The 27,300-nt window shown below is 34.6% G+C and overlaps 1 protein-coding gene across 16 annotated transcripts in view; it reads right to left on the reverse strand.

The window, feature by feature from the left end:
- LOC129454094 (uncharacterized) overlaps nucleotides 1-27,300 on the reverse strand; it is a 476,448-nt gene that overhangs the window by 314,268 nt on the left and 134,880 nt on the right. For all 16 annotated transcript variants that reach the window (XM_073865347.1, XM_073865342.1, XM_073865343.1 and 13 more), the window contains 6 exons: nucleotides 27,117-27,290; nucleotides 26,863-27,036; nucleotides 26,547-26,720; nucleotides 26,306-26,467; nucleotides 21,277-21,450; nucleotides 20,847-21,020 (listed from right to left, as the gene is read on the reverse strand). In XM_073865347.1, the coding sequence (XP_073721448.1) occupies nucleotides 20,847-21,020; nucleotides 21,277-21,450; nucleotides 26,306-26,467; nucleotides 26,547-26,720; nucleotides 26,863-27,036; nucleotides 27,117-27,290 (1,032 nt within the window). The remainder of the gene's footprint in view (nucleotides 1-20,846; nucleotides 21,021-21,276; nucleotides 21,451-26,305; nucleotides 26,468-26,546; nucleotides 26,721-26,862; nucleotides 27,037-27,116; nucleotides 27,291-27,300) is intronic.

The following is a 27,300-nucleotide window of genomic DNA, read 5'->3' on the forward strand; positions in this document are numbered from 1 at the left end:
TTTTAAAGCCTAAACATTAAATCATGGGTGTCCAGCCTTTTTTGTGTGGCAATCTACTTTTGAAATGATAACCCAGCTAGAAATAAAAAGTTCTAAGAACGTTCCCTGAAAGTTCCCGAATGTTCCCAAAAACATTCTGCCAACGTTAAAAGCGGCTAGTTTTTTTTAAGTTCTAGGAACGTTTCTGTTGTCTGAACGTTAGAGTAATGTTACATTTTACCATTTTAAACGTTATGACAATGTCATGTTTTAATGTTCAAACAATGTTTAAAACAACAGCTGTTTATTATATTGACTTGTTTAATTGTTATGTAAATGATAGAGAAACATTGCATTTTATTATTTTATAAAACATTATTTCTGTATGCAGTAAATATATTGCTGTAGAAAACTCAATTCACTTACTAGGTTTAGATGTTGATGTTTGTTTCATTTTAAGTCACCCTTATTGTGATTAGTGTTTGTTTTAGTTGGTCTCTTGACACTTGAATTTTTGCTTTCTAGTTTTTTTCCTGGTTGTGTTAACTTTGTGTTAATGAACCACATTTGTTATGAAAATTAATAGTGTAATTCTGTGGTGTTTGGTACATAATGGTAAAGATCATCACCTAATTCATTTACTAATCAAAACTTTATTATCTGTCAAAAATATAAATGAGATCCAGCACTTTCACAGCAGTTTGTCATTAAAGAGTTTTAGAAACTTTGGACAAAAAATTTCCACTGTATAATTGGGACGCACAAACATCAAGAATCAGAGTATGAATCTCAATCATGGTGACAAATAAAATTGTAAAAAAATCCTTATTTATCCATGCTGCAGTGCATGTTGGGAATCCTGAATGAGATTTGTAATTTGTTAATACCCATCATGCATTGCAGCATGAAGTTTTTCATTTAATTGTCACCATGATTGAGATTCATAGTCTGATTCTTGATGTTTGTGCATCCCAATTATACAGCAGATATTTTTTGTCCAAAGTTTCTAAAACTCCTTAATGACAAACTGCTGTGAAAGAGTTGGATCTAATATACAATATTGGCAGAAAATAAACTTTTGATTAGTAAATGAACTAGGTGATGATCTTTACCATTATGTACCAACAACCACAGAAATACACTAATAACTTTTCATAACAAATGTGGTGCATTACCACAAAGTTAACACAACCAGGAAAAAACTAGTAGGCAAAAAGTCAAGTGTCAAGAGACCAACTAAAACAAGCACAAATCACAATAAGGGTGACTTAAAATGAAACATCAACATCTAAACCTAGTAAGTGAATTGAGTTTTCTACAGCAATATATTTACTGAACATTCAGAAATAATGTTTTATAAAATAATAAAATGCAATCATTCTCTATCATTTACATAACAATCAAACAAGTCAATATAATAAACAGTTGTTGTTTTAAACATTGTGTGAACATTAAAACATGACATTGTCATAACGTTTAAAAATGGTAAAATGTAACATTACTCTAACGTTCAGACAACAGAAACGTTCCTAGAACTTAAAAAAAACTAGCCGCTTTTAACGTTGGCAGAATGTTTTTGGGAACATTCGGGAACTTTCAGGGAACGTTCTTAGAACTTTTTATTTCTAGCTGGGAAAGCCGACAAGACCTACCTGCTAAAAACATTTTTTAACAAAACACTGTTACATTTTTAATAACACTTTAAATGTGTGTTAGGAGGACTATCTCTACGTTGAATTTAGGGCTGTCACCATTACTCCATTCTTTTTGAGGAGTTAAAAAAAATCCTTGAGTACATGCCGAGTACTCCTTATAGCGAATTAGCGGAGATGCGGTTTTGATGAAATAAACTAGAAAATGACAACATTATCAGACGCATCTCTCTCTCTCTCTCTCGTTCGGTTGGTCGATCGATCGCGCGCACATACACCGTACGTGTGGATCAACTCCTGCATGTATGTGCATTTAAATTTCGGAAGTTAGACGACTTAGCTGCAGCAGGCAGGCATAAGATTTATAAAAACACACTTGAGAAGAAATGTGCAACAACACAAAAAGACTTGTTTCTAAGACCATAATGCCAATTTGGCGCTTTGTTTTCCGAAGCTCGTGGAGGAGTGGAGCAGCATACACAGTTATTAACTTATGTGCGATCTACCCGCATTGCATTTGCGATCAACTGGTTGTATTGGACACCCCTGCATTAAATGAACATTAACATAGAGCCCTGAGATGTATGAACCTGTTTTAAAGAACAGTAGCTTAAATAAGAACATCAAATGCACACATAAGATTCAATCTGATTCTGGCTGGACAGGATTTACAGCGAGTTTTCAAAATCACGGTAATCAAACACGGTTGTAATGATAATTACATTTTAAACGATAATACTAACCGTCAGGACAATTTATCATGGTTAATCGTGAAACCGGTAATCGCCCCATCCCTAACCAGAGGCGGCCTTAGCTATGTTTCAACCGTTTCAATTGAAACGGGCCCCACCCTAAAGGAGGGCCCCAGCCTGGCGCAAGAATGTTTGAATGGGGGGCTATGATTCCTGCACGGGGGAGCTCACATTGTCAGTGCCAGTGGATGTTAAGCAATCACATATCTTTCATTGTAAATCAATTAGTTTCTGCTCTTTATTTTCTCTCGGACGTTCATACGCGCTTTAGCCTATAGAAATCAGATTATTAATATGAAATGAGCTGAAATGAATGTATTTTATAAAAAAATTGTAGAACTGCATTAATATTTATTATATGTCATTTAAATTATTTTTAAAAGTCAATTCTTTCATTTTTATAAATCAATGTAGAATCGTTTACAGCAGCATCACAGTGCTTCATAAAAACTCTCAGAAAACGTGCACATGTGGATAATTCTAGAAGTTTAATTATTCTTTAGCATCGGGATCACTAGACGAGAGCTTAATAGCCTTCTTTTTGTGAAAACCGACATTTCTTAATTGTGTTACCTGTCGTAGTTAGCCCGTGCGCATTCATTCCGACAAATTTTCCGTCACAAATGGAGAGAATATCAATTGGAAGTACTCATCGCTATATGCCCTATTTATTCCCTTCGAATATCAGAGCTGTGCAGAGAGTTGCGCAATTGTGTCTCATTGCATGACTGTGACCGCTACTTGGAGAATAGAGCAATGAAAACATTGTCATTTTAATTTGATCTGGAGTGAAAGTTTAAGCGGCTCCCTTCCCGAAGTGCCCTTCAAGGCGCAAAAACGCAGTTTTGAATTCGACCATCTCATCAGGCTTGGCTGTGCAAGTGCGATTCTATGTTTTAAATAATAGTTTTTAGGGGCTGATTTCAATGGTGTTTTTTTTAAATAATATGATTGGATTTTATACTAACCTTAATGCAGTATTTAATTGTATTAAAACATATGTGTATAACATCTGTGTGCATTTACTGACTGCCTTTAATATATTTTGTGCATGACTGCATTTTCCTATAACGCAACATCCACACAATGTTCCATTAAATGAACATAATCACCAAGAACTTTAGATAAATGCACAGTAAAACTCCCAGTGTTAAATTAACACTGCTGGGAGCATATATGGTCCCACTCTACAGGGTGTTAAATTTACACTGAAGCAGTTTTAAAGTTAATGAGGTAATGAAGTGATGATTAAGACATTAATGGTGAACACCTGCTGGTCATTCTGTGTCAAATTAACTTCATTTTAGAATTGTTCCTGTCTCTAAGTTTTTATTTTCTTTTTCTGGAGAAAGTAATACTAAAATGATGAAAAAGGTCAACATATTAAATGCAATAGATATATGAAAACTGCTGAGTGTATATATGAGTCTATCTTACAGAGTTTTAAAAAGTTACACTGAAGCAGAGTAAAAAGCTGCCAATATCATCATCTCTGTTTGAAACCCAATCTTAATTTTGTTGTAGAGCTATTTTGTAGAGGATAAGTTTAACTTCTAAACAACTGTTGTCAGAAAAAATAAAAGTGCTCAACTATTCCAGCATCCACACGTGTGATTTAGTAGACAAATCTTCTTTCTGATATGATGTAATCACAAGTCAAATGGATATTTATCACAAAAATTATCACAATAAATCTCCAGTTTGTGTTTTAGATTTATTTGAAGTCACCATTATTGTGATTAGTGTTTCCTTTAGTTAGGCGTTTGTCCCTTGACCTTCACTAGACTAACTCTCCAATATTAGCAATTGCAACAGTGTTTCAATAAAAGCACTTGTTTGTTGCTTGATGTAGAAAAAATCTTATCAACCCATCTAAAATTGCTTGTTTTAAAAATATTAAGATATGATATGATATGAGAAAGGTAAAGAAAAAAGCATAAAAATGTTTCTCTATGCAAATGACACAGTTTTGGATAAGGGTGTTTTGATTCTATAGTTATTTTTGTTTTTGTTTAAAGAGACTTCATGACTTCGGATACAAATCTCAACAATGGTGAATGTAAATGGTAAGAAAGTTGCACAATTGTGTCATGTTGCAATGCATGATGGGAATTATGAAGGAGTTTTCTACAATCCTGGTACACAGCATGCATTGCGGCATGAAGCTTTATTGTTGATTGTCACCATGATTGTGTTTTGTAGGGTAATTGTTGATGTCATGAAGCTTTGTTGTTTATTGTCACCATGATTGTGTTTTATAGGGTGATTGTTGATGTCTCAGGGTGTCCGACTGAAACCACAGATTAGATTTGTGTAAAAAAAATTAACTCTTAAGGGTATGGATTTAAAGCATAGGAACATCACAGGTTTGACTGAACATAAAAAATGTAACTTACATTTGGTGTTTTTTTTTAGTTTGAGATCAGTGAATCACAATATTTAACAACTACTGTAGCACTCCAACAGTTTATAACTTCAGCTGTGTCACCTCCCTCTGCTCCAACAAATGTGTTTAATGAACACAATGAACAAAAGAAGGCCAACTCTAATCTTCAAGACTCAAGTGCCCAACTAATGGAAACACTAATCGGCACAATGGTGACTCGCTTTATTAACCAGAAATACAGCTGTTGTATAGAGATTCAACTTATCATCCATGTAACTCTACAAGCAAGTTGTAACTTTATGTTTCAAACAGAGATGATGATAGAGAGGCAAAAGTTAAAGATGGCAGCTTTTTACTCTGCTTCAGTGTAACTTTTTAAAACTCTGTAAGATAGAATCATATATACACACAGCAGTTTTTATATATCTATTGCATTTAATATGTTGACCTTTTTCATCATTTTAGTATTACTTTCTCCAGAAAAAGAAAAGAAAAACTTAGAAACAGGAACAATTCTAAAATTAAGTTGATTTGACATGAAATGACCAGCAGGTGTTCACCATTAATGTCTTAATCATCACTTCATTACCTTATTAACTTTAACACTGATTCAGTGTAAATTTAACACCCTGTAGAGTGGGACCATATATGCTCCCAGCAGTGTTAATTTAACACTGGGAGTTTTACTGTGTGAGGGGTGATTTTTTTACTATGGCTTGGAAATCTTTTTTTTTGTTTTGCTCCCGCATAACACTATGTATCTGTTTTTATAATAGCCTATTAAACACAGATCCCGTCAGCTCTCGTTCAGATTTTAATTGAGCACGAGGCGACAAAATTGCTGGACAAAGATGAACTTATCAGGGCATTCTCAGCAGGGCCGCATTAATGCATGGGCTTACCTGGGCTTAAGCCCAGGGCCTCGTGCTGGGAAGGGCCCCGAGATGCCGGAAAAAAATAACAACCGCATTTTATAAAAAGTTGATACTCCCTTTAAAATTATGCTTAATCGCTTTGCTTTGAATGTCCGTGCGTGAATGCAGTTCCTGCGCAAGAAAATCTCTCACTTACTGTAGGCTACCCTGCAATCATTAGTGAGCTTTTTAAAATGTCTGTCTGAAATATCCATTATTGCATTTCTGAAGGCAACACAAAGACAGCTTTCTGATAAAGTGACCACAAGTGCCTTTCAAGTGATGAACAAAGACGAAACTGAGGACGCGTTTTTATCTTAATATGAAAGACAACGTGTATATAACATTCATTAAATGACTCCTCATAACATTTTAAAGCCAATATGTACAGAACAGCACACAAAGATATTACACAAAACATTTTTGATAACTAAATCTAATAAATAACAAATTAGATTCTGTCTCGGAAGCCTATAAGTTCAGCGATCTTATTTCATTTTGAGATTTAGCGGGCAGGGAAATAAAAGACGAGAAATTACATATAATTTGTTACTGTAAATTATAAAAAAAACAAGCTTTATATACAATTCCTTAAACGGTTCATTTATAACCAAAAAACACTGAAATTAATGATTTTATAGACACTATTGCTTTGATCATCTCTGTATTCACTTGAAACACCTGACGACTCTTATAACATTTGTTTCAGGAATCTCTTTTCTATCATTTGAAAGTTAACACCGACCATAATATTAAATCACAAGAGAGACCAACCCGGAGAGACAATTGTGTCAGATATTTTTGGTGTCATCACCAAAAAAAAAAAAAAACTGCTTACCTGTTTTGTAGCTCAACCTTTGACAAGTTAAGCAACCTTTTTAAAAACATTTTAAAACTTATACTTGCCGAAAAAATCCGTTTGTTGATGTTTAGTTTGATAAACCCCTAAATACGATCACGCAGAGCACCTAGCACGTTCGGCTAAATTTAATGTGAAAGCATGCAACAGCGCAACATCGACACAACGGAAAGCAATCCATAACTTACAGAACTTAAATTAGATCAGAATTTACCTTTACATTTAATAAAAAATAAAAACAAAATGAAGTCAGAATCAATAAGGTACAGAACATGGGTGCAAAATGCCTAAATGCGCAGGGGAATAAAACACAAGCCACAAATAGTTTAATCAGATAACACTAAATAATCTATCAATTAAATAAAAACAAGGAAATATTAAAATTAATTTTAAAATAACGAAAGTATAGAATTGCCTGTTGAGTGACATTTTCTACGCGTCCCTTATTTAGAGACGCAAGCTGTTTTGGAAGTAATTTAAAATCTTAAAAAACGCTGCTAATATCAAACTTCTTTAAACCCAGATGTAAAAAATACCCTTTTAGTTTTTTTTCTTTTTATTTAATTACACAAGACCAAAAAAAACTTGATAAAATGTTGCACTCTTATAATAAAATATTCATGAATATCTCCGTGTGACTCCGGTAGATGATCTTTTAATTACTTCTAGTCGAAGCAAGCTTTATGGTCAATCTAGGGAATATAAAATAAATAAGTAAATAGATAAAAATATGAAAATGTAACATTTTAAAAGCTAAATTTAAACTGAAGATTACTATGAAATGAATTGAAATTAAAATAAAGTAAGCAAATAACAACTGAAACATTGGATTAAATCTTTCTAATTACCTTATTGTTTAAAATCATGTTGCTTGTTTTGAACTAAGTCAAAACTGATTTTTAAATAATAGAGAATACTGTAATTGTAAACGAATATCTGATTATTTATTTATTTAGGTAAAGATATTGTAAACGAATATCTGATTATTTATTTATTTAGGTGGAGATTAATGAGAGAGTTTTTTTTTAAACAATTCGATATGTTGGCACAAACGCTGTATGGACATAGATAATAATGAGCTCAGCAAGTTTGTTGTAATGCTTAATATGCTTTTGTAAATTCTTGTCAAAACGGGTGTTTTTGCGTTTCGGATCTATAAGTCAGCGTGAGTCTTGTTGATTTTAATAACTTTTTTACATAAATCAGTTCCCGAACTTTATCTGCCTTAATATCTCTGTAAACATCAAGCAAGTCCTGCATTTTATTTTCAAATTCCTGCATGTTTTTAAACCGAAACCATGTCAGACATGTGGATGTATGAGTAGTATTAGGTTATATTTCACTCTCAGACAACTTACAAATAACGATCATTTTAGATGTTTAATTAGTATATTTATATCGCTAGACGAGGGATTAATGTAGGCTACTTATTTTTTTCTGAAAACATCACACTCATTAAGACAGAATGGGTCTCATGATGGAACTGTGCTGACAGACACAATAAACGTTTAAAGGTGATGTAGCCTACAGTTTTGTCAATGTGCTTTCAAGTTTGTTATTTTAATGCTACAATAGAATGATGCATAGGCACAAGTTGTATGAGGCTTTAAAAATGAGATGTTTGCTTTCCATGCATAATAGTAACGAGAATCAAGTTATTGTCTATTTGATTAAAATTTTGTATTATTATTTTTATTAAATGTTTACAGTTATTTAAGTTATAATTATAATAAAAAGCTAAAATGCGTTTAAAATGACATTTTCATGTAATATGACAAACTTCCGGTTTAAGACCCGCCACTTCCGGTTCCATCAGAATACAAATACAGATACAAATAATTTTAAGACTGTTACAGATACAAATACAGATACAAATACTGACTCCGCTGCACACCCCTAGAATGTAGGCTGCAATTCTGGCGGACGAAGGGCCACACAAAATGGTAAAGCCCAGGGGCCCCTTATAGAGTTAATGCGGCCCTGATTCTCAGCACTCAAAGAAAGAAGGGTGGATTTCTAAAAAGGGCTCAGGTGAAATCTACGCTCGCCGTCAGGTGAGCTGTCTACGGTGCTGAAAAAAACGCGGAGCCCATCGTTATTTGAAGAGTTTCGTTGCAAAACGAGATAAATCCGTTTTTTTTTTTATTGTTTAGAAATCTCGTTTTTTTGGTTATGCATTCCAATTAATATCAACTCAACTGCAGTTGGTTTGTTTTGATTTAAGTAGCACCATGAAACAAAATAATACCATGATAACATAATAATAAACATGTTTAGATAAAAATGTTAAAAAATTGATTTATTTCGTTTTGCAACGAAACTCTTCATTATAAGTTCGGTTCAGTGTCAGTCAGACACTTTTTCTTCTTTGCTTTTGTTAAATAATTCAAGTTGAGGGGATGTTTGAGATGTTTTTTTTAAAGTCAGCCCAGACAGCTGAAAATATACTGCGCAAATCAATTAAGCAGAGAATTTAGCATCCATGATAGGGCGAGGCAACTATAATTGTATAGTTTTAATTAAATAAGGTTGGATCATTTCTGTTGAGCTGCCTGTTCGTGAATCTGAAAGTGCACGTAATAAAATAATATACCATTGATGCAAACCAACAGGAATCCTTGCTTTTTGCTCTATTGTGCTTATGTTTTATGTGGATAGGGCCCCCTATTAGTTATTGAAACGGGCCACCAGATGCTTAAGGCCGGCTCTGTCCCTAACCAGCACAAGACATCAGACACAATGGTATTAAATAGGGAAAACTAAACTAGGGAACAATTACAAACAGCTGTGGTGATAAACTAATCATGAATAATTAACAATTAACAAGGAAACAAGAGGGTGGGGTCAAGACTAAAGACAGGAAAGCACGAGGCACGCATAAAACAACACAGGTCATGTGACTCTCCACACAGACACAAGACAAGTATACAGGGCTGTCAGGACCCTGTCACTAAAAACAAGACTTGCATAAGCATGACTGAAAGGATCCTGACAAAATTTGCTTTATGTTCATTATGATTATATTAAGACTGTAATAAAGTCCGTATATAATTATCCTGCATATCGTCACTGTCCGATGAAAACCACGTATGTCCATTTTGCCGATTTTGAGATTTTTCGACGGATTGAATGTCCAGGTTCATTTCTGTATACAGTATGCTTCACATTTATAAATGGTCAATGAAAAGTTGTGAAATCATGTCATCTGATTTTCACGTTTATCCATTTGGTGTCAAAGCTGTCCATCACGCTGCGTATCTCCCGCCCTGTGGAAGCATCTCGCCGGTCTCATGAAGTTTCATCGAACCTCAGCACTGGATATAGCCGAATAAACATAGGCTGGTGAGACAATGACTTTCCTTCATCGAGCTAAACGTTCCCCCTGACGCCAGACGTACGTCTAGGAGTGACAAAATTACGGTAGGACTGTGCAAACAAAGTATCTGTCTAGCATAGGTGTTATTTACACTGGGGACGCTGGGGACAAGCATTTGGTTAAAATGTTCTGAAAAATCAAGCGATGCTTAAGATTGGTTTTGTGGTCCAGGGTCACATATGTTGCGTTGTATGCTTATGGTGTGTTTTCTTGTACATATGTAATGAATTTCATCGTAATCAGGGTGCGATTTGCCGAGGGGGATGCGTGGGATTTCCCCCTTTCTGGTCAATGTATCCCTGCCTCTGCTTAATTATTTTCATCCCCGGTGGGGATAAATTTATCCCCCCCTCAAAGTGATCAGTGCTACACTAGTGGCGAGACGCATCACAAAACTTATCACAGATCCGTGGTTTGATTAAAGTCAATTTTATTTTAAAATGCGCTACTTTGGCTGGCTCTGATACAGCTGCCGCGCAGCCTCTCTGTATTCACCACTCTGCAGACTTGCTCAATGTCCCTCCCACGGCGCTATCTGATTGGTTACACACCCGGTTACAACTCACGAGTAATAGCCTATCAACACTTGCGAGATGTTTTTGGAGCTGTGTGTCGAAACGAAGGAAGGCAGCATATTCAGCAGCATATTATTCAGCATATTAATAAAGCAGGAATAAACATCACAATCTGATTATCTGTTTATGATGACAAGCAGAGTTAGTGTCCCCGTCACACCACTGAGAATCGCCGAAGTTACACATGTAAGAGGCATTTAGCGAGGTGCGGCCCAGCTAACAGAAAAAAGTTCTAAGAACGTTCCCTGAAAGTTTTTAACATAGATATCATATAGAAGACTAGATGCCCTATTGGCCGCTGGGGACTGAGAAATACGGCGGCCATCTTAAACCGGTCGTACTCCTAGTTTCGTTGCATGGCAGCAGATAAGATGCCAGAGCACTGTGGAGCATTTTCCTGTTCTAATCGGCAGACCATCGCAAATAGAGGCCGGAGGATTATTTTCACAAGTACTTTTTAACATTGCGGTACTATTGGTTGTATTTTGTGAATAGAATATTACCAGAAAATTGAGAAAGAGCCAGGATTATTGATTTTACTGTACTGAAATCGTAGCCAGCTAACGTTCGCTAGGCTATGTTTACTGCACCAGTCGCTGTTCACCCTGCAAGGAGAGGTGGAGTAAAGTAAAGTAATAATTACAAGAGTTTCTCTGTTGTGAGTATTGTGTAAGGCGATATAAATGTGTATTATTATTATTATTATTATTATTATGGTGCTGTGAGCTGCGTGATATGCCGAGCTTTAAAAAGCTAAGATGTCAACAGTCGTGCGGGAGGATCTGGAACAGAGGATGTTTTCCTTCGTAGGGAGGACATTGAGGAGACTCGGTTTGGAATCGACAACTATCAGTCTGACTCGTTGTCATTGGTTGTGTCTGTGTTTTTAAAGATAAGGCTCTACCATGTAACATGGTCCATGTTGCCAAACTCACCTCTCTTGAACTACAGAAAAGTAGCACGGGAAAGATGCTCTGCAAAACAGTCCTCTGTGTGTGTGTGTGTGTGTGTGTGTGTGTGTGTGTGTGTGTGTGTGTGTGTGTGTGTGTGTGTGTGTGTGTGTGTGTGTGTGTGTGTGTGTGTGTGTGTGTGTGTGTGCGTGGGTTTGTGTGCGCGCAGAGAGAGGGGGGGTTACAAATCATTTAAAATTGTTTCTTCGCCTTATTAAAAAGTCTTATTTTACTGCAACTATCTGTTTCTGCATCTTTGTCATATTTATAGTGTGTGATTTATAAAATATTTTATATCCTACACCACATATTTTGATTTCGGACTCACTTAATATCTTATATCACAATATTTTATTACTGTTTAGTGAATATTCATTCATTCCTACTATGAACATTAAGTGGCGCTGTCCACATTAGTGTTTGTAACACTTATATTCTAAACCTAAATCTTGACAAACTATATATTGGAAAGCTCAAAGAGTATAATTTTCATATTTCATTACCATTTGGGGAAAATTATGACATAGTGACAGTCAGTTTCTAAAATGTTACGGGCCCACAGGTAGGCCAAATTTTTTTTGCATATAACACTAAAACCCTACTCTAAACCTAAAAAATCATGACAAGATATATATCATCGGAAAGCTCTCAGAATGTAGTTTTAATATTTCAAAACCTTTTTGCATGAATAATAATGCGGTGACAGTAAATTATTAGTTTGTGAGTATACAAAAGTACAAGAGTATGTGGCAAAATCTAGTGGCAGTTGTAGGTAAAACCATTAAAATTGTGACACAAACATCATTTTTTTGTGATTTTAACTTGAAATTTGGATCACAACTAATTGAGACATATTGCTTCATGTTAACATTATTTATTGTGTGAAACGTGAACTTTTATGTAATTTTATTTATAAATTAATATGTAATACTGCATTATTTTATATATTATAATAAAGGTAAACGGCTATAAAAATATTTATATTTAATATTTTTACTTTCTAACTCATTTGTGGAAAAACCCTAAATTGTCTGCTTTAAAACAAGACCAAGATTAGGTTTCTAGCCCAAATAATCCCAGAGAAATATTCATTTAAAGATGTACATCACATTGTCACCCTCCACTCAAACGGGATTTGCGGCACATAAGGGGTTAAAATACGCCGAACCATGTGTCCTGTATCATAGGTCCATGAATGACCTTTGCAGCAAAAAAACCCGCGTGAAAATCAGTTCGGTATTCACTGAGATATGATTAATTAAATGCGCTGATAGCTCATTCCACCAGTCATACAGATTACACTGAGTGGAGCGGGTGACCGATCTAAGGCTGGGTTTACACTTTGCATTAACATGCGATCTCGGTGATCCGATCACGCAGATCGGATCATCAGTATATCAGGACACGGCGCGTTTACATTTGTCACATCAAAGTGGCTTCTGCACTGCAAAATCCCGGGAGTTAAATTAACACTGCTCAGTGTTTATATAGGTCCACTCCCCAGAGTGTTAAAAAAGTAACACCGGAGAGAGTTAAAAGCAGCAATCTTTGACTTTCTCCTCTCTATCACCATCTCTGTTTGAAACCTAAAATTGCATTTTACATCTTACTTGTAGAGTTATTTTCTTAACTTAGGATTAGATGTTGGCTGTTTCATTTAAAGTCACCATTATTGTGATCAGTGGTTGTTTTAGTTGGACTTGACTCTTGACCATTAGCTGGTTAGTTTTTTCTAACTGCTATATCTTCGTGGGTTTAAAACACGTTGTTATAGCAAAGAAAAGGTTATTGTGTGATTGAATATTGATGGTTAAAACAAAATGTCAAACATAATCATTTAATGAACAGATTTTTTAATGTAGTTTTCCTCCCTGATCAGGAGCATCATTTTCTGTTAATAATAAATCACTACAGTTCAAGGTCCAGAACTCTCATAGCAGTTTGACATTCTGAAGGATTTTGATAGTGTGCACATAAAACATTAACCACTGAACAATGTAGATCCATAGACATCAAGAATTGGAGTATGAATCTCAACAATGGTGACAAAGAAAATGGTAAAAAAGTTCATTATTTATTCATGCCGCAGTGCATTCTGGGAGTTCCGGATGAGATTTGTAATTTGTTAATACCCAGCATGCATTGCAGCATGAAGCTTTTCATTTTACTGTCACCATCATTGTGATTTATACTCTGATTCTTGATGTTTAAGTGTCTACGTTATAAAGCAGTTAATCTGTAAGTGTCCGTTTTTAAAAATGGTTCAGAATGAAAAACTGCTATGTGATGTCTGGATCTCATACTGCAGTATCATATTATTGACAGAAATAAATACTTCCAATACAAAATCCCTAAATAAATTATTTTTTAAGAGTGTTATTTAAAAGTATATCCTAAGAACCATTACAATCATAGAAATGCACTAGTGTCTCCTCTTTGGCCACAACAAACATGTTTTAAACACATGCAATTATAACAGCCAGAAAGAGCTGAAAAGCTGAGACTAAGACTCAAGGGTCCAATTAAAACAACCACTGATCACAATAATGGTGACTTTAAATGAAACAGCCAACATCTAATCCTAAGTTAAGAAAATAACTCTACAAGTAAGAACTAAAATGCAATTTCAGTTTTCAAACAGAGATGGTGATAGAGAGAATAAAGTCACAGATTGCAGGTTTTAACTCTCTCCGGTGTTACTTTTTTAACACTCTGGGGAGTGGACCTATATAAACACTGAGCAGTGTTAATTTAACTCCCGGGATTTTGCAGTGTGTATCTGGATGTGTGATCGGATCCCGTGCGGGGGGAGACGCGCTGGATGTATAGCTGTCAATCAAAATGGCTACAGCTGTCTTTAGCCACATGATTTAGGGTTGTCGCGTTAACCGCAATCCCGCATTGTACAGTGCTTCTGAGAAGCCAACAACATAACAACCCCAATAACCGTGATGTTCACATTTTAAGCGTTATTATTTTTTAGCTTTAAAGGCTTTATCTTTGATTATCTGCAGCGTCCGCACCGCGGATGAACGTTTCAGCCGGTGTATCTTAATGTTACCTGAACTTAAAGGGGTCATATTATGAGATTTTTTTAAGATGTAAGTTAAATCTTTGGTGTCCCAAGAGTGTGAAGGTGAGGATTTAACTGAAAATACCCCACAGATAATTAATTACAGCATGTTAAAATTGCAAATTTGTAGGTCTGAGCAAAAGTGAGCCGTTTTGGGGTGTTTCCTTTAAAATGCAAATGAGCGGATGAAGTCCAAACACTGATCACAATGATGGTGATTTGTTGTAATTGAAACTCAATTGTGCTGTCAAGTTCTTCTTTTCTCCCTCTTACTCTCTGAAATAAATAGCAGTGCTGTGGTTGGATAGTGCAGATAAAGGGGGCGGTATTATTATAATTCGCCATGCTACCTACCTCACAAAACAGGCGAAATCTGAACGACCTAATTTTTCACATGCTTGCAGTAAATGGCTTACCCAAACAAAGTTACTGGGTTGATCTTTATCACATTTTCTAGGTTGATAGAAGCACTGGGGACCCAATTATAGCACTTAAATATGAAAAAAGTCTGATTTTCATCCTATGACCCCTTTAAATTTCACCCGCATGCTTTTCATCAACAACAAAATCCGTGTGAAACATTAGATGACCATAACGAGTCCACTGTTTTAGTCTGCCTTAACAACGGGCTTTTGCTGCCTGAACTTATATATACTTATATTTCTATTTTAACCATAAACTGTTGTTAGTTATGTTTGCTGGAAATTTTAATATGATTTAAATAAAAGAGCTAACAATTTCCTACATTTCCTGTTTATAGTGCGTAAGAAGTTAAGTAATATAATTTACAAACACATTTATAAATAACTTTCTTTGCATTAAACAAACACTGAATAAATGTATTTGGTTAATGTTATTATGGTTTGTACGTGTTTTCAAGTAACTTAAGATGTGTTAAATGAAATAGAAACAGTCGACTGACCAGAAAGAAGCGCAACATTCACGTAATGTCGCCATGGAAACTCAAACATTATAACGATCCATTAAATTCTGCTGTTAAATATTAAATCTCTCCATGAATAGTTGGAACATATTAAACATATGCCTGAATAAGTTTTATACAGTCAGCAGTGTTAAAATGCTTTTTTATATCGATTTATTTCAAGATACTTTCAAGCTTAGCTAGCATTGCTCCACAAATATGAATTTATGCGTCTCTCACCTGCGCTCCATGACCTAACGTCCTTAATTTTTAACAGCTGTCAGTGGGAGGAGATGATAGTGGGCGGGTTTTGTGTGACGTTGACCTGTAAATGCAGATACGATGGCTGGATTGCGTTTACATTACACTGAGATCCGATCACAAAGCTTCCTCGACTACCTCTGCATCAGAGGGCTATTTCATAAAACTAGATTACAGAATAAGCCAGGCTTATTTTGTTAAGTCTGGCTTATTGCCGGTGGATTTCGTTTCATAAAACAAACTTAAACTAGCTCAACCCCGGTTACTATGGAAACTTATGCTTGCAAACTAGCCTGGTCCGGAGCAGGCTAACTGTCAGGCTAAGCCTCAGTTGTTGCTTAACTAGACTTCCACTAACACTGAAATGTAAATGCAATGATATTACAGCTGACTCTTTGACATTTTATTTGACTTTATTAACCACTATTAATCTAACAATTAAAGAAAATCAACTTAACTCAACTTAAATTTTGTTACAATAATAATTAATAAAATATAGACATGTGTTTCATAATATGGTATATAGGCCTATCAAATGTTGAATATAAATGATAATCTTAACTACCTCAATATAAGGATAATAGTTTATTAACAAATTTAAGATGTATCTAAATTCATATAATTGCAACGTATTGATGAAATATATATATATATATATAATTATTATTTTTTTTTTATTTAGATTGTCTGTCACACAAAGAGGAAATTTAATTTAAATATACAACACACAAAAGTCAAGTACAGCCATTTAATTTTTTTATGCTTGGTGTGCATAAAAATGCACATTATTTTAAAGATCTACAGTATTTGTATCTTTCTCTAGTTGTTACATTTTTCTCGAAATTTAAAACAAAATTATGGTGTCTGCATGGCTGAAGGAATACAATAAAATTATGTGATGGTATGCTCTTGGCATTTTGTTGTAATGAGTTAAAATTCTTTTTTATCACAGAGAAGATTGTTAGTGTCCTGCATACAATAATTTTTTAGCTCACAAGGCTTGTACTGTAGACTTACAGTATAATGTGCTTATACCTCAGGCTTTTCTTCAACTGATCCTCACCCTGTAACCATTCATAAAACTCTGTTTATCTATCAACACCTAACACTACACTGTTAAAAAATTATGTAGAACTTACAGTATTACTGTCAGCTGTTTGCCAGTAACTTACTGTAGATTTATATGTATGTTATTTGGCAACAGTTTGTTTAAAGTTAAATGAACATTAAACATTAACAAGTCTTTTTATTTACAGAATAAAACCATCAAATAACAGCCTCATGCAAAGCATTCTGGGAACCAAAATATGAAGGAAACAACAGAAAAAGGTTCATGAGGATTTCTGGTTCACAAAATGCTTTGCATGAGGCTGTTATTTTATAGTTTTATGCTGTAAAATCATAGACTTGTTAATGTTTAATGTTGATTTAACTTTGAACAAACTGTTGCCAGTAAATAATAAACCTTTAAATCTACATACGTTACTGGCAAACAGCTGCATAACTACAGCTAATTTTTTTAACAGTGTGATAATAAACCAGTGGTTTAAAATCTCTCATACTCCCAGGGTTTAACATGATGACTTGTGGCTCTATAACGCACACATAATTTGCCATCAAAAATGTTTTGAGTAACATGTCAAGTAATAATGATCGCTCAAGAATATGTGTAACATATATGATTTTACACAATCATTTCTTGTACTACTGTAAATTCAGAAATGCATATGCTGTTCACCCACCATGCTCTCAGTGACCCCATTTTTTTCTTTCAAGAACAGTTCATCTGCAGGAGTAAAGCTGTGCTGCTGATAGATGACAGTGCTCTCCTCATTGCCAGTCAACATCTTTGGCAGCTAACATTATGAGATTAGACACTTCTTCTAGCATATGATTATGCTTAAATCAACTACACTTCTTATGAACAATATATTTATATTTTATTTTCACCTGTTACTTTATTGTCCACTTAAGTTGCTGCTTTTGAAATGTACCCCCAAATAAAAAAAAAATTTAAGTTACATTTAAAGTTACTGTAAATGTATTAAAATCATTCATCTGCTAAATATGTATTATATAGGTTACTTAGTAAACTACAAATTGTCTTTTAAAAGTTAAGATTTGTGTTATTTTTAAAAAGTACAGTATATAAAAATTAGCAAAGCATAGCCACATAAGCATTGACGGGGATCGAACCCGGATCCCCGCATGCGCTGCTGAGAGCACTAACCACTAGGCCATCATTTCTAACAGTGTTTCATGCTTTCATGCGATCACTTTAAAATAAGACAATATATTTAAATTTAGTTTCTGCATGCAAGGATTTAATCCATAAGGACTTTCCAACTATTTTATGGGTTTCTTTATTGCAGTAGTATTATAATTTTCAGTCAGTAGTACATTTTCATACATTTTTACCAAAAATTACCGCTTTCTCTTTAACTTTGATCGATTTGATCCACGCTCGACCTCTAGGGCTGCTCAAGAATAGCGTGCACGCGCAATTATCTTGACTAGGGAAATCTGGATCACATTAGTTGGATTGCGTAAGGTTCATTTGCCTTTTTTGAAACCGCTTTAGCCTCGCCTCATTTGTTAGGTTAATTCAAGTCGAGTTTGTAACTTTAATCCTCGCTTTTCCAAGCGAGTTTTATGAAATAGCCCTCAGGACACACAGATCGGATAACATTCCGATCACAGACGCGTTTACACTTGTCTTTTCAATGTGTATGTGGACAACATCCGGATACAGGTCGCATGTTAATGCCAAGTGTAAACGCAGCCAAAGATGGCGGCCCCATATCTCGCCGCGCTAGTAGGCAGTAGCGGTCGATAGGGCGTCTACTTATATGATGTCTATGGTTTGTAACGTTCCCAAAAACGTTCTGCCAACGTTAAAAGTGTCCAGTTTTCTTGACGTTCTAAGAACGTTTTTGTGTTGTCTCAACGTTAGAGTAATGTTACATTTTACCATTTTTAAACGTTATGACAATGTCATGTTTTAATGTTCACAGTCACACAATGTTTAAAACAACAACTGTTTATTATATTGACTTCTTTGATTGTTATGTAAATGATAGAGAAACATTGCATTTTATTATATTTATTTTTTATATTTATATTATTTTATTATATTTATTATATATTATATATTTATTATATATTATATATCTATTACATGTAAGTTTAGATGTTGATGTTTTGTTTCATTTTAAGTCACCATTATTGTGATTAGTGTTCGTTTTAGTTGGGCTCTTGAGCCTTGTCTTTTGCTTGCTAGTTTTTTCCCTGGTTGTGTTAACTTTTTGTTAATACACCACATTTGTTATGAACATGTTAAGTTAGTAGTGTAATTCTGTGGTGTGGTGGTTGGTACATAATGGTAAAAAATCATTCCTAATTAATTTACTAATCAAAAGTTTATTTTCTGTCAATAATGTAAATGAGAGCCAGCACTTTCACAGCAGTTTGTCATTAAAGAGTTTTAGAAACTTTGGACAAAAAATATCCGCTATTTAATTGGGACAATCAAACATCAAGAATCAGACTATGAATCTCAACCATGGCAGAACGTTTTTGGGAACGTTAAAAACTTTCAGGGAATGTTCTTGGAACTTTTTTCTGTTAGCTGGGGGGCACGTCCAGTTCATGACTAACACATAATGCATCTGTCTTTTCTATCATTTCACTGTAGCTCAGCATAGCGGTGTAAAGTTAATGTTATTACCTTAAAAGCAGCAGTAAAACTGTTTCTACTGTAATGGTTTAACTTTGCAACCAATCCATTGTTCATATTTATGTTTAAGTTGACACTACGTTGTGCCATATAATTTTGCCATTCAAGATTTAATTCTTGCATGTTTTTTCGTTGTGCATGATCACAGTTCATATGTGTAAGGAAAGAAAAGCTATTAGAGTAAAAATATTGCGTTAGGCTGCTTCATGAGTTAATAAGAAAAAAGATTTTACAATTCCTGCAAATGCAGTGATGAGTTCATGTTCTCATGATTTATTTTTATGAATTAAAATGTTTTGAAATGTGCTGTGGACAGAGAAGCATTCATTCGCGCAGGTTATGTTTGGAAAGATGATGTCCTGCAGGCACAGCCCCACTTTTCAACAGGCCCACCAAAAACTTTTTTTTCCAAAATTTTTTTTTTTACTATATTCTAATTTTGTCAAGAATTATAAACATTTTTTTAGTTTTAAAACCGTTTTAAAAAGCTGTTTGTATTTTGATGTTTCTGCGCAAATTCAGCAGACAGTGAGGTTCGGGTTTGTTCCGATCAGAGCTCGTGAGCTGAGAGCACATGTCTGAATATAAAAAATATTTTAATTAGAAATATTTAAAAAAAATATATATAATGGATTTAAAAAAATATATATATTATAATGGATTTTTGTTAGGTCGGACAATGATTACCAAATTTCTCTCTCATGCTCCTCATAACCACTGAAAACAGTCAAAATTATTATGGACGGAAGTTAAAAGTGGTGGGTACAAAATGACTCATGACGAAATGTCACCGAAATAGACGCCTATGAAAACATCCCCTCTCTGTTTTTTTCACAAATCGCACCCTGATCGTAATCATTGACTAAACACGCTGCTGTTTTCTATGGTATGGTGCTTTGGCACTGTTCGGTTGAGCTGGTGTTGCAGGGACTGTTACATGTGTGCAGTCAACATTGTTAAGTGTTTTATGCTGAGTATTTTCTTGTTGTTGACCGGCCTACGCTATGCCCATTTTTGATGCGCCGTTATTCAATATTTTTCCCGTCCTGCAATAATGTTTTTATCTGATACCCCACCACTTTTCAACACACCCTTGCTGTCTAGCATTACCATGTCAGTGTATTGATTCATTGTCCCTTCATACTGTAGTTTGCAAGAGACATTTAATACATTTATAATTAATATTAAATAAACTAAGCGTATTTAATAAACTAACACGTAGGCTATTTAATAAACTGAGCGTCTTCAATATGAAACGCGACTTGGCCATTCTAATTAATGATCAGAAAAACGCGTATGCACGTATGTCCATATAAACTCAATTTTGGTCAAATGTGGATTATATCATTACACCTTGGTGACATATGTGTTTCATTGGGCAGCGACATGTTGTATTTGCATTACAGCTCACCTGACTTCCTTCAGTGCACAGTTTTGATCTTGTATTAATTCATAGACGAGTTTGACTCCTGATTCTCCAGGATCATTTCCACTGAGATCCAGCTCTATCAGATGTGAAGGGTTTGATCTCACAGCTGAACATAACGTAGCATAACCTTCTGCTCCAATATTACAGTCTGTTAGTCTAGAGAAGAAAACAGGTCATTACAACATACAGTAAAAGTTGTGAACAGATTTTTATTTAAGAACTCTTATGTTTTAGGATTCATCTTTCAAATGGTCTTGTTCAAAATTGTTTAATTTATATGATATTCATACAATTCATTTGCAATGTGGTAGAAGATGTGAGAAACTATTGCTAGTTAAGTGCAGTCAGAAAGTAAACTACTGTCATGAGGAAAATGCTGTTGCTGGTGTAAAATGTTAATGCTACAGCTGACCTCAGTATTTTCAGTCGACATTTAACATTCATCAGTCCATCAGAGAGCAGCTTAACTCCTGAATCCTTTAGATTATTATTGCTCAGATCAAGCTCCTCTAGACTGATGGAGACTGAACTGAGAACTGTAGATAGAGCTGAACAACTTTCCTCTGTCAGCTCACATTTATTCAGCCTGAAAGACAGCAACATATAAATATAACTGTGCTATTATCTATTCCAAATATACATACAGAAGGTAAGCAGATTACCATGAATTAAACAGACTGTAGATGCTCTCAGTGTTTAATTAACTTGTAATTTTTGAGTATACAGTATTTGTCTTTTCCCAACCCACCCCTAATTCCCTGATACTACTTAAAGGACAAGTTGGGTATTTTACATTTAAAGCCCTGTTTTCAGATTGTTTATGATGAAATAGAATGGTTTTGACTGAAATTTGGACATATGCGGCTGCCCCAAGAATTTTTGGGTGTTTGTGTTTCAGCTCCCACCTCTATAATGGGTTTAATGGTGCACAGGAACAATCCTTCCTAAAATGCATTAAACTTTCATTTACAAAGACGTGAAACTCACCGAGTGGTCAGGGGTGTTCACTGATATCCCAGCTAACAGAAAAAAGTTCTAAGAACGTTCCCTGAAAGTTTTTAACGTTCCCAAAAACGTTGTGCCAACGTTAAAAGTGTCCAGTTTTCTTGACGTTCTAAGAACGTTTTTGTGTTGTCTCAACGTTAGAGTAATGTTACATTTTACCATTTTTAAACGTTATGACAATGTCATGTTTTAATGTTCACAGTCACACAATGTTTAAAACAACAACTGTTTATTATATTGACTTCTTTGATTGTTATGTAAATGATAGAGAAACATTGCATTTTATTATATTTATTTTTTATATTTATATTATTTTATTATATTTATTATATATTATATATTTATTTTATATTATATATCTATTATATATAAGTTTAGATGTTGATGTTTTGTTTCATTTTAAGTCACCATTATTGTGATTAGTGTTCGTTTTAGTTGGACTCTTGAGCCTTGTCTTTTGCTTGCTAGTTTTTTCCCTGGTTGTGTTAACTTTTTGTTAATACACCACAATTGTTATGAACATGTTAAGTTAGTAGTGTAATTCTGTGGTGTGGTGGTTGGTACACAATGGTAAAAAATCATTCCTAGTTAATTTACTAATCAAAAGTTTATTTTCTGTCAATAATGTAAATGAGATCCAGCACTTTCAGAGCAGTTTGTCGTTAAGGAGTTTAAGAAACTTTGGACAAAAAATATCTGCTGTATAATTGGGACGCACAAACATCAAGAATCAGACTATGAATCTCAACCATGGTGACAAAGAAAATTGGAAAAAAAATCATTATTTATCCATGCTGCAGTGCATGCTGGGAGTCCTGAATGAGATTTGTAATTTGTTACAGTTTTTCTCAGTCGCTTTGGTACATTTCTCAGATCAGAATTGAAATTCTCAAAACTGCTTGTTCAATTCTCACATCATTGTGTCACTTGTGCACATCAAAAAAGCAGTTTCTCATTTCTTTGAACAAGTTGCAAATGCTTTGGTACATCCATGCAAATGATTATGTACAATTCTCTGCTTTTTCCTACATTATCAGTTGCTTATGTCATGTTGATCAAAATGTATTATAATGATTCTCTGTTGAATAGTCTCACCCCCCACAACATTTAGGCATTAGTTCATAGTATAAGTCTTTACATGCAAAATGGTTGAACATGTTGTCAAAATACAGTATATCTGGTCAAACATATTTCTATACATTTCCATTAGACATTTTTTCTAAATCTGTCCTGAATTGGTAAATTGCTCCCTGGTGAATCTTGACTTTCTCTAACAGACAGAAACGTCCCCAGCAAGCAAAAACCGAGACGTTGAAATGATTGCTAACTATTGACCCAATATAGTCTGGCTATGAGTAACCCACTTCTACCCTAAATAACCTTGAATTTGGTTACATGCCATTTTTGCCAAAATAACTTGAAGATGTATGATATTCTAACATGTAAGCAAAGTGTGTTCAAGGTGTTTGCTTTCATTTCTTTTACATGTTCTAAAAGTATATGCATCATCTATTCTTGGGCTATGGTTAGACATCTTTTAGACATCTATCATGTTCACATTTCTACTTTTGTTTTGTTTTTCTCTTTATGCTATGTAGTGCTTGCAGTGTTGTCTTTATCTTTCTTTATGACAATGACATGGTCTTTCAACGAATTACAGTACAAACAGTAAAAGCGTAAATGTAAATTTTGTCAAGTCTCTTGCAATCAAACTCACACATAACTTATAGTAAGTGTAACTTACAATTTACAATACTTGTGGTCAAAACTTTAGCCATAGTTTACATGCAGAACATCACTTCAGAGTAAACTGTTATATTGACAACATGACTAAACAATTTGACTGTCTTATCCGTACACAATGACACAATGACTTGTTATTCTGATGGCACTGACATGTTCATTGACACAGATATTTAATTTTGAGAGATGAACTAAGTATTTTGAGTAAAAGAGTGGCTTTTGCAGGTTATCCATGATGTTTTGCTATTTGTACAAATTGTTGTGAGAAATGCACTTACTGTTTTGCAAATTGTGAGTATGATTCGAGAAATGTACCAAAGCGACTGAGAAAAACTGTAATACCCAGCATGCATTGCAGCATGAAGTTTTTCATTTAATTGTCACCATGGTTGAGATTCATAGTCTGATTCTTGATGTTTGTACGTCCCAATTAAATATCGGATATTTTTTGTCCAAAGTTTCTAAAACTCTTTAATGACAAACTGCTGTGAAAGTGCTGGCTCTCGTTTACATTATTGACAGAAAATAAACTTTTGATTAGTAAATTAATTAGGAATGATTTTTTACCATTATGTACCAACCACCACACCACAGAATTACACTACTAACTTAACATGTTCATAACAAATGTGGTGTATTAACAAAAAGTTAACACAACCAGGGAAAAAACTAGCAAGCAAAAGACAAGGCTCAAGAGCCCAACTAAAACGAACACTAATCACAATAATGGTGACTTAAAATGAAACAAAACATCAACATCTAAACTTATATATAATAGATATATAATATATAATAAATATAATAAAATAATATAAATATAAAAAATAAATATAATAAAATGCAATGTTTCTCTATCATTTACATAACAATCATATAAGTCAATATAATAAACAGCTGTTGTTTTAAACATTGTGTGACTGTGAACATTAAAACATGACATTGTCATAACGTTTAAAAATGGTAAAATGTAACATTCCTCTAACGTTGAGACAACACAAAAACGTTCTTAGAACGTCAAGAAAACTGGACACTTTTAACGTTGGCAGAATGTTTTTGGGAACGTTAAAAACTTTCAGGGAACGTTCTTAGAACTTTTTTCTGTTAGCTGGGATGCTCACACAAAAATCGCTGCAAAAGACGCTTTCCAACAGCTGTTTAAGCATTCGTTGTTAACTTGTGGACCTATTTTTCCAAACGCCTCACATCCGTACATTCTTCCGCTGAGAGCTTGAATAATAGACACTCCAGCCCAGTTGGTGGCGATAATCCACCTTTGCCAATTGCAAGAATACAAACAACGTTCCCAGCGCGGAGTAATACCGTACCTCACAGCACAACTAATACAAGTCAATGGAGTTGGACAAAAACTACGATAAAACCTGTTGGAATGCGTATTTTGCAGCAATTTTTGTGTGAACATATCAGTGAACACCCCTGACCACCCCTGTTCCTGTGCACTTATATACCCATTATAAAGGTGTGAGCTGATACAACAAACACCCGAAAATTCTCGTGCCAGCATCATATTTCCAAATTTCAGTCAAAACCGTTCAATTTTATCATCTAAAACAGGGCCTTAAGTGTAAAATACTGAACTTGTCTTTTAATTGAATATGTCTGGTTTAGATTTTATGTATTCACATGAGATTTTTTGTAAGGAAAAATATCCCTATTTTAAACTTATTTACTACTCTATTTTAAACTATAATAACTAGCTTCTGTTAATGAACCCATTTTGGACTTCCGTCATTCCATTAGAGAGTTGTAGCGTAGGGAGTTTTTTGAGTACAGGTGTAATAGCAGCAGTCTTAAAGAAATCGGAAGATTAGCAGAAATAAGAGATGTGTTAACAAGATGTGAAATAGGTGCAGAAATGACATTTATACAGTGTTTCAGAAGAAATGTAGGTGCAGGGTCTAACTGGCAAGAAGAGGAATTCGATTTTTTGATTATAAGACTTATTTGAGTGGGGTTTGTCAGTGTAAAGTTGTTCAGCAGATGAATAGGCTGAGCTTGCTCCAAGGAGGACATGGTCGGCTCGATATCAAAAGCGCCGCATAGGGCATCTAACTTATCTTGAAAATGGGTCAGGAAGGAGAAGCACAAGTCATCAGATTCCTGTAGACTGGTGTTATGGATGGGTGAGTTAGTTAACCTGTTAACCATGTTAAACAGGGATTTGGGCCTGTTGTTAGCTTTATTAATGATATTGGAGATGTAGGATGAGTGGGCATCAGCTAAAGCTGCCTTGTAATGGTTAATATATTCGGAAAATACTTGAAAGTGTATGGTTAGGCCCGTTTTCCTATAGAGGCGTTCAAGTTGTCTGCCTCTTGCCTTCATAGCTCGAAGCGCAGGATTAAACCAGGGACAGGGACATATGATGTATGATGTTCAAAGATGAGTTTTAGGTAATAAAATTATCAACTACAGTACTGGATAAAGTTTATGCATTGTTCTGCATTGACAGATCATAGATGAGCATATACAGATGAGAATTCTCAACTAGATTCACCTCCATACATGCAATTCATTTTAAAATATGGAGCCATGTGGAAAGTTACAAAAAACATGAAATGTGCACTGCTCACTCTGTGATGGTGTTATTGTTACCATGCAGATGCCAAACTATATTAATGTTAGTATTGTTATATTTAACAGTGTAGATGATGTGATGCTAGATGTTTCCTTACCTGAGTATCTGTAGTTGACATTGAGGTTTCTTGAGTTCATCACAGATCTGTTTGACTCCTGACTTCTTCAGACGACTGTTGTTCATCTCAATCTCTTTCACACATGAGAGAAGAGCAGCTACAGCTGAACATTGTTTCTCTGTCAGCTCACAATCATTCAGTCTAAACAGAAGAAACAACATCATCATCATCATCATCTGACAGTCTGTACTATACTGTACTGTATGAAGAGTCAACTCACATGATTTTCTTCACTTTACTATGAGAGTCCATCAATAGAGCTGAGAGTTTCTTTCCATCCAGTTCTCCCAGTTTATTATCACTAAGATTCAGTTCTTTTAACAGTAATGGATGAACATCAAGAACTTTACGCAGATGAACACAAGCTTCTTCTGCAGCATCACTCTTTAATAATCTAAAGACACAACAACATCACTTTACATCACGTCATATAATGTATGCCAGATAGACTGTGTTATCTGTCTGCTCCACCAAGTTTCATATAAAAAACTTTACATTTGTGTCTAATGTTATAAATATTTCAAAGCTGTAATCACCTGACTTCCTTCAGTGCACAGTTGTGATCTTGTATTAAATCATAGATGAGTTTGATTCCTGATTCTCCAGGATCATTTCCACTGAGATCCAGCTCTATCAGATGTGATGGGTTTGATCTCACAGCTGAATATAAAGCAACATAACCTTCTGCTCCAATACTACAGTCTGAGAGTCTAGAAATAAAAATAATAAAGATTATCTATTGATTAATTATTTTATTTGTTTAGTTACATACATCAATATAAATATGTACCTGAGTTTCTGTATTTTGCATTGTGATTTTCTCAACAGATCAGAGATCATCTTCATTCCTGAGTCTTCAAGTTTATTTCCACTCAGATCCAGATGTCTTATATGTGAAGGATTTGAATTAAAACCTAACATCAGATCAACACAATCTTCTGCTGTAATACAACTGTTATTCAACCTAAAGAGAA

The sequence above is a fragment of the Misgurnus anguillicaudatus genome, unplaced genomic scaffold, assembly GCF_027580225.2.
Source record: "Misgurnus anguillicaudatus unplaced genomic scaffold, ASM2758022v2 HiC_scaffold_31, whole genome shotgun sequence".
In the NCBI taxonomy this organism is placed as follows: Eukaryota; Metazoa; Chordata; class Actinopteri; order Cypriniformes; family Cobitidae; genus Misgurnus; species Misgurnus anguillicaudatus.